The sequence below is a fragment of the Nannospalax galili genome, unplaced genomic scaffold (genome assembly GCF_000622305.1).
Source record: "Nannospalax galili isolate Female #2095 unplaced genomic scaffold, S.galili_v1.0 scaffold7, whole genome shotgun sequence".
NCBI classification, from domain to species: Eukaryota; Metazoa; Chordata; class Mammalia; order Rodentia; family Spalacidae; genus Nannospalax; species Nannospalax galili.
The window spans coordinates 219,839-228,939 of NW_008359081.1; the positions used below are offsets into that span (position 1 = coordinate 219,839).

The 9,101-nt window shown below is 42.1% G+C and overlaps 1 protein-coding gene across 1 annotated transcript in view; it reads right to left on the reverse strand.

Annotated features, from left to right (window-relative positions):
* Window positions 1–3,971: 3,971 nt before the first annotated feature.
* Window positions 3,972–9,101, reverse strand: part of Acot9 (acyl-CoA thioesterase 9) — a 53,857-nt gene continuing 48,727 nt past the window's right edge. Inside the window, exons 14-16 of the mRNA XM_008822706.3 lie at window positions 5,100–5,187; window positions 4,805–4,955; window positions 3,972–4,269 (exon numbers count right to left, since the gene is read on the reverse strand). Of these exons, the coding sequence (XP_008820928.1) occupies window positions 4,178–4,269; window positions 4,805–4,955; window positions 5,100–5,187 (331 nt within the window). The 3' untranslated portion in view covers window positions 3,972–4,177. The remainder of the gene's footprint in view (window positions 4,270–4,804; window positions 4,956–5,099; window positions 5,188–9,101) is intronic.

The window sequence follows — 9,101 nt, forward strand, 5'->3', positions numbered from 1 at the left end:
TTTCCTGGCTTCTATACACACCCAGTCCCACATAAATTAACATATATAAAAATTAGAAGCTAGGATCTGGCTATGACAGAGAACATGTGGTACTCTGTCTCCTGGGATACCCCATTTGTATTAAAATAAATGTATCCTTTTAATGTAAAAATGAGAACACACCCTATGGCTAATCTAGCTTGCATTTGTCAATGTCTATGAATTTTTTTCCCAACTTTTGTAACGAAATTGTTAATCTTTACATACTTAATGCCACCTGTATCAATTTTACAGATAATTATGGGGAGATTTTGGAATATTTTTTTTTTCTTTGCAGTGCTAGAGATCAAACTCAGGTCCTTGCACATGCTGGGCAAGGATTCTACCACTAAGCTATATTCCCAGCCCTCTGGAGCCAATTTAAAATGAATTTGCCTTTTGTCATCAAGTGTCATTTGACTATTGCTTGTGGTGATATGCAAGATAATTGGAAACAAACCACATTTATCTAAAACAAACAAAAATGAACTTCTCATCAAATCAATGTTTCTAAGAGCAGTATTTGGGTAAATATTATTGGAGCCCTAAAAAAAATAATATCACAAATCTCCAGAAACAAAAAGTACCTAAGTATCAAAGAAAATTGGTATTTCCTCAAAACCAAAAAAAAAACTGTATTGTGGCATATTCAGGATTTGTCTGTGACAACATCGCTGTTTCTACTATATGTGATCTTTCGTTAAAACCTAATAAAACGCTTTATGCTAGTTACTAGAATGTACTGCTAACTTTTCTTCTCACTTTGGTGGAAGAGTACAAAAATGTTTGTTTCCTTAGAAAATACTAAAGCTGTGTAGATGTTAAGAACCTAAAAATTAAAGGAATTATTAAAAATAAAAAAACGTTTTCAACTATTTCTTTTTTTCCTTTTTTGTTTGAGATTCAGATAGCCCAGGCGGTCCTGGGCTGAGGATGACCTTAGACTCTTGATCCTCCTGCCTCTGATTCCAAAGTGTGGATGGAGGGGTTTACAGGTATGCAGCACCATACCGTTTATGCAGTGCTAGGGATGGAACCCAGAACTTCATCCTTGTTAGGAAGCATTCTACCAACTGAGCAGCATTTTGAGCGCTCCCATTTCTTTTTTTTTTTTTTTTTTTTTTGGTGGTGGTGGTGCGGGGAGAGGGGGGATGACACAGAGGCTCACTGTAGCCCTGGCTGGCCTGGAACTCACTATGTAGACCAGATTGGCCTTGAACTCACAGCAATCCACCTGCCTCTGTCTCTAAGTGCTGGGATTATGGGTGTGAGCCTCCACACCAGATCCTCATTTATTTCTTCAGGAAGAGAAACAGCACATTAATAATACAGAAACAACTGTATATCTTTTAGAGTATGCTTAATGTGTTTAAAGTCCTATATTAAAAATATACACAACTGGGCTCGAGAGGCGGCTCAGTGGTTAAGAGCACTGGCTGCTCTTGCAAAGGACCTAGGTTCAGCTAACAATCATCCATAACTACAGTTCCAGGGGACCCAACACCTTCTTCTGACCTCCCATGGGCATTGCGCAACATGAGTGCAGTTAAATACATTGCAGGTAATACACTCATACACATACAATAAAAATAATAAATCAAAAAATACAAAAAACTTTTGTGTGTGTGTCTTTTTGAGACAGGGTCTCCTTGTAGCCCCAGCTGTCTTGGAACTCACTATGTAGAACAGGCTGGCCTCGAACTCACAAAGATCTGCCTGTCTCTGCCTCCCAAGTGCTGGGAACGAAAAACTTTTTTGATTAAGATTCTGACATCCAGGGCTGGAGAGATGGCTCAGCGGTTAAGAGCACTGACTGCTCTTGCAGAGGACCTGGGTTCGATTCCCAGCACCAACATGGCAGCTATGAACTATCCTTAACTCCAGTTCCAAGGGAATCTGAAGCCCTCTTCTGACCTCCACAACATTGTACAACATGGGTGCACTCACATACATGCAGGCAATACACTCATACACATAAAATAAAAATAAAGAAAATACTAAAAAAAAGATTCTGACATCCAAAATTACTTGAACAATTAAAAACAAGCCATTTATTCAAGTTTGATGTCAGTAGGATTCAATGAAAAACAATAAATGTAATTTTTCACCTATCAAAATGGCAAAGATTTTTAAAGGAAAGTTAAAAATCTGAAAAGTCAAGAGAAACTGCTGATGTGTAAATGAACGTGCTTAACTATTCTAAAGGATTGTATGTCTTCAGTTTGCATACTATTTGGCCTAGATAGCTAACTTCTTCTCTACAATTTTCCTAAGGAAAAAAATTTAGAGATCAAAATTTTTAGGTATCTATAACGCTGTTCAGAGTAAAAAAAAAAAAAATCCCGAAAAAGCTTCAATGTAAATACAAATGGTGAATCACATAATGTATAATGTATACAAAAATAGGCATAGGCAGTAAATCTCTTACCTGAACATAAGGTCACATACCCATGAAACTTCCCAAACTCCCCAGGGCTATCTTCTCCTTTTAGTCACCTAGCTTTAGCAGTCAGTTCCCTACCCCGGCCAGGGGACTCTCAGGATGTTGGGACAATGTGATCGCATTCAGTTTAACAGCATGCTTCTGAGTCAGTTGTTTGTTCTCATCACTGTTTATGCCAGATACTTAACAGCACTATGATTCAATAAATATTGCATAAAGCAATTTTAAAGCATTCCAGTTCATTCCAAGACATTGCCATGTTTGTTATTACTGATCTAGAATCCTTACCAAAGGATACTGCTTTTACCTCAGAAGCATCTTTTCCAGAAATTCCTTCTATCTTCTATGTAGTCTATTTTTTTTTCTTCCGCTTCCAAACTTGATCAAGTTCCCCTTCCATGGAGGAATAAACTGCCTTGGTTACAGATTAATAGCATTGCTGGCTGGAGTATAACAGTGATAGAGCACATGAAAGCACCTGGGTTTAATCTCTAACATCAAAAAGAAAAGAGAAAAAGGAAAAGAGGAAGAGGGGAGGGGAGCAGAAGGAGAAAAGAAAGGAGGGGAGCAGAGGGGAGAAGAGGAGAGAGGAGAAGAGAAAGAAGAAACTGCAATGTCTTCCTTTGGGTTCCTAGGTAATGCTGTGATGCTGGGTATGGGATCTCCAGCTACATTCCTTGAAGCAGCGTGGTGTGCCGCTCAAGAGAACACTGCACTCACACTGTCTGCGCCTCACTTCTGAGCTGCTGGAACTTGAGGAAGTTCCCTAGTCTGCCCCTGCTTTAGTTTCCCGAGTGGCTAACCCTATGGGGAGTTAAGGAACCAGGTCACAGTGCTGCTTGGAAGAAATATGTGAACTCATACAAGTCAGAAGCTGAGGACAGTGCCTGCCTAGCACAGAAGTGCACCAGAAGCACGAGTGGCTGCTGTTATTTTCAGACCAGATGTCTCCTGCCCAGCCCCTAGCACGGTGCACCAAATGCATGCCTAATGAATGAAAGAAGGAACAAATGGTCCTGTGTCTCCCCATCCAGCTCATCCCCAAACACCTCTTTATGACATTGTTTCTAATTTTAAGCTTCCTATAAATTTTTATAGATGCTATGCATTTTCCCATGAAAATTCCTTTACCTTCTTTTAATCTACCCTTCTGCTGACAACAAAACCTAGGAGAGGAAAGCAAAGAACAAACAGAGAATTGATGGATTTTAGACAACATAGGGAAATTGATCGGGTTTAAAGAATATCACTCAGCCGGGCATGGTGGCGCACACGTTTAATCCCAGCACTTGGGAGGCAGAGGCAGGTGGATCTCTGTGAGTTCAAGGCCAGCCTGGTCTACATAGCGAATTCCAGGACAGCTGGGGCTACAGGGAGACCCTGTCTCAAAAAAACCAAAAAAATAAAAAAAGAATATCATTCAAAAGAGTGTGTCCAACTGTAAAAAATGACCCAAAACCCTTAGCAAATGGGGATCGGGGGCAACATAGGAGATTCACAATTCATATAGCTTTAAAGGATTTATTGTTGAGTAACTCCTTCACCCCTCACCCCATCAGGCCACTCTCATTCTGCTCTTCTGATCATTCTCAAAGCTGAATCCAGTCTCCTCTACAGAGGGTGAGAAGCAATGCTAAAACCAATACTTTCGATCATGCCTTTATCAGGCACTATGTCACTGTGGGAGGACTGCTGGTTTGCTTTAAGGATGTTTTCCTAGGATTCCACGGGATAGTCCTTTTTTAAGGTCACCACCGGGATAGTCATGGAGTTGAAATGTCGCTGCCCATCTAAGTACAACATGGACTCTGAAACACAAGAAAGATAGATATCTCTGGAGAACATGGAACACCTTAGAAAATCACACATGACTATCCAGGAACATGAGAACAGCAATGCTTGTGCAAAAGGAGCTAGAATGGGGGTGTACTCTGGAGCTGGGGATGTGCAACCATTCCAAGGGAGCAGGCCCTGCCTCCACGCCTCTCCTTTGGCTACTCTAGTCTTTCACTACCAGGGGCTGCTTGCGGCTAGTACTAGCCCATTCTACAATAGTTGGCTGGGAAGAGCAGCAGCCGCAGCCTGAGGGCCAAAAGACATCTTTGGCCCTCAGGGCTATAGAACTTCAAAAACACAAGCTTCCAAAGATATGCTCCTGGGATGACAGGCATGAAGACCCTTCCCATGTTCATTTAAAATAAGGAGGCTTGGGATATAGTTCAGTGGCAGAGCACTTGCCTAGCATACGAGAATCCTTGGAATCAATCCCCTATGCCATAAAAAGAAGGAAATTTCTTGAAAATTTCTTTTCTTCATTAGGAAAAAGCAATCATCACAGCTTACCTCCATATGTTCTGGGGAAAACCAGGGGTACTTCTTTTTCCGACATGAATGTAAAATGAAAGACATTGGTGGTCATGTGCTCATGACTCTCAAGAGAGGCCACTTCACTATGCACTCTGACTTGAATGTAGTTGTTCTGAGTGAAGCACACCTGGCAGGTTAAAGACATTACAGTCAGTCAACTGCATTAGGAAGGAAAAAAGGCTGTCATAAGAGAAGCAGCCTTCAGAAGGTAACAAGTTCTTTCTAAGCTCAAATGATAAAAACTGTTTTTCACCTCTCACAACATACCTACCTGTGAGGAAAGGAAGAGCAATGAGCCAACTTCAACAGGTCTCTGGAACATGATATCATCCACTGTTACCACAAAGGGCCGGGACCCACTATGGAGAAAGGCCAAAATTGGAATGAATTGCAAAATTCAGATGATCTCAAAATTCCCCACCTAATAATCCACTGAGGCAAAATAATAATAGTCAAAGAATAAATCTAGAAAAGGGGAAATTGTCATACCAGTGACGAATGGTAAGAGATGCCACTGTGACCACAGAGGTCCAAAAATCATTATTTCTTTCTTTGTATTGCTGTATTTTTTTTTTCAGTGGGTCTTTAATGGACTAGCAAAGTCAGAGCAACAGTGCTCTAAAATCAACATCAAATGCAGCTGGTATGAAGGTAATATTCATTTTTAAGAAAAAGCATAATCCTGGCAGCTGGATATGATCGAAATGCATTACATTCATGAATGAAATTACCAAAGACTTTATATTTTTTCCTACAAAAAAAAGCGTAAACTTGGACCAAAGAGATAGTTCAATGGTTAAGAACATGTACTGCTCTTGCAGAGGACCCAAGATAGGTTCCCAGCACCCACATTGGACAGCACACAACCACGTGTAACTCCAGCTCCAGGGGATCAATGCCATCTTCCGTCTTTGGAGGGCATTTGCACCCATGTACACACACATATGTACACACACATGCGCACACACACACATGTACAAGTACAAATTTAAAACTCTTTACGGCTGGGGAGATGGCTCAGTGGTTAAGAGCACTGACTGTTCTTGCAGTAGAACCAGATTCAGTTTCCAGCACCTACATGACAGCTAACAACCATCCATAACTCCAGTTTCAGAGGATCCAACGCACTCTTCTGGCCTCCATGGGCATTGCACAACACAGGTGCACTTACATACATGCAGGCAATACATTCATATATATAATACAAACAATAAAAAAATTTAGGGACTGGAGAGATGGCTCAGTGGTTAAGAGCACTGACTGCTCTTGCAGAAGACCCGGGTTCAATTCCATTCCCAGCACCTATATGGGCAACGGACCAGCCCAGATGGGGGCAGTTCAGTCCGATGGGAACAGGGTCGTCGAGGGGGTGGACAAGGAGTCGGCGAGTGACAAACAGACACACATGAGCTTGGTGAAAGTCTGAGTGCAATTTTTGCAGCTGCAGGGTTTGAGATATATACAGCAAAGATTGCAAAATTTCTTCAACAGAAACCGCAGAACAGTCATGCTAAGATTTACAATTCCAGAGATGAAAGTAAAACAATTTTGCCAACTATCATGTACAGCCAAAACACATTTCCCTATCTTATCAACCTGGTACTAGACAGTAAATTCCTGCTTTACTGTGGTTTTTACTGCCAGCCTTTCTCACACACTTAGGATTCTGCTCGGCTTTGTAGTTCCAGGTCAGAATGACCTTAACCCACCAAGCACTTTCAACACCAGCTGTGCCTGATATTACATTTTAACTATTTGATAACATTCCTTGCTTATCTGTAGTGGGCCATAGGGCTTCTAAGTTATTTTTTAACTCCATAGGTCCCAAAAAGGCCATCCCATGTTAGGGATCTATGAAACCATCCTTTTCTCCTATTTTTTCAATTTTCAAATACAGTCTAATATTTGCCCTTTAATGCTCTCTTATTGATTTTTTGTCAAAAGACACCAAGTTGTCTTCACCTTACCAATTTATCCATAAATTGTAATGAATACAAAGAAACCCTTCTTCTGTCTATTTTTATCCAACTATGTCTCTCTTCCAGAAATCCGTTATTCCCTGGACTTTCCAGCATTAATTCTGTTTAACTACTTCTTTAATAGTGGTGCATCTGGACTAGGATGATTAAAGGCAGTGACAGTGGTGTTAAGAACACCGGGTGATTTCCAGGTCCTTTAAAGTCCATAATACAGTGACAGAAAGATAATAGCAAGTAAAAGCATGCCAAGTATACTGCATGTTTTTTAGCACAGCCAATTCCAAGAGGCAACCTTCCTTGAAGTTCCAGCCTCAACCCACGGAGGATCTCACGCGGGCTTCATTGGAGATGGCCTGACATACATGGTGGCTACAAACCATCCTTAACTCCAGTTCCAGGGGAATCCGAAGCCCTCTTCTGACCTCTGCGGCATTGGATGACACGGGTGCACTCACATACATGCAGGCAATACACTCACACACATAAAAAAAAATAAAGAAAATATGAAAAAAGTATAATCTTGGGTCAAGAGTAGATGTAGCAGATGGACAAGCACTGGGAAATGCCTGGGGGCACCGACAACACAGTGGAGAGTAACAGGGATGACAGAGGATATGACCTCCAGTGGGGGGGCTATGGGAGGGTGCCATTTGGGATGTGGGTATATAGATGAGTAAGATTGTCTGGGATGTTCTGTATGAAATATACACACAAAAAAATCAACAAACAAAAAAATGAGTTATATTTGAGGAAGAAGCATAAAAATTTGCTTCATGTTAATTAGTAGAGGTGAAAAACATTACCACTGAAATATACCTGATGATTTTGTAACCATGCTCAGGTGCCAAGGATCTCAGAAAGTAACCAACTGTGTACAAGAGTGCACCTTCTTGACTATAGCTACACCATGCTAAAGTTAAGGCTGACTCTAGTTTCTGAAATTATCAGGCAGTTGGCCCAGGGTATGAGAACGCCACCAGGGCCCTGGTTGTCTTGGGAACAGGTCAGAGCATCCTAGAGTGTTCCTGCTAACTGCTGATTTACGGCTTCTGTAGGTTATGCTTGGCTTGCTTCTGCAAAACAGTAGTTTTTGCTAACAGACCTGTTTCTCATTGGAAGACTTAGGGAAACTTTAGAGGGAACTTTGTGACCAGTAAAGGCAAGGTAAATAATAAAATTGATAATGTCTGCTTATGATTGAGGCAGAAGGCATGCAGATGTACTATGGTTCAGGTGGGAGGTTTGGATGGAAAATTGCATTTTCTTATGTATTTCCTTGATAATGTTAGCTCAAGCTTAACACTCAATGATTAGCTTCTGTATTCTGCTTGCTTGCCTAGCAACATGATCAATATAAAAAGAGCCAGAGTGCTTAGGCTCAGTGCTACTCTCGGGCCCTTTAGGAAAGAGTGTAGCCCGGCCGTAATAAATCTATCTTTCCTTCTCTAGAGACTCACCTGTCTGTCAGTTTGGGGCATTTGTAGATCACAGACTATAACATGTAATAATCAGATACATAGAGATTAGAGATACATGTGCAAACATTGTGTTAGTAGCATTAAAAATGAGTTTTTCTATATGAAACAGTATATTTTAAAATGAAATGAAGATGTGCTCACCTCCTCCTGCTTCCCTGGGCCTGCAACTACCAGCAGGCCTCTCTCTAGGGTAAGTCGATAGCACCCTCCACACCTTGACTCACCCAGCCTCATTCACCCTCCCATCTCCCCCCCACCCCAAGGTCTCTCCTACTAGCCTGGGTCCTGTCCCATTCCTTGTCTTGGCGCCCCAGACACCAGGAGAACCACCACTGCTTCCTGATCCTTTGCATTCAGACCAACCCAGTTCCTTTTCGGGTTGCCAGGAGCCCTCTGGGCCTGGCCCCGCCCTCACCTCCCTCTGCTTCTCTGGTCTGCACAACCCACCAGTCTCTTTCCTGGACGCCTGGGCTGACCTTTCTGCTTCCTGATCCTTTGCATCCAGACCAACCCAGTTCCTCAAAGCAGTCCCCAGGAGCCCTTGGGGACTCTTCCCACCCCAATCTCCCTTTGCATCTCTGGGTGTCATGGCCACCAGCTGCCCTAGACCAGCATCTTTCCTGGGCCCTACTCCCAGGCCAGTCCAACCCCCAAATTCCTGAGGCCAAAATCTTTCCTGGAGGGATCCAGACCTTAGGAGAAAGCCTGAGAGCATCTGATGCTCATCTGACTTGGGCCTCTGTGGGAACTCCTGAAGACAAAAGCAATCTGGCCACTCCAATATAAAATCAAAAGAGAGAACCAGAAGCTTAGATG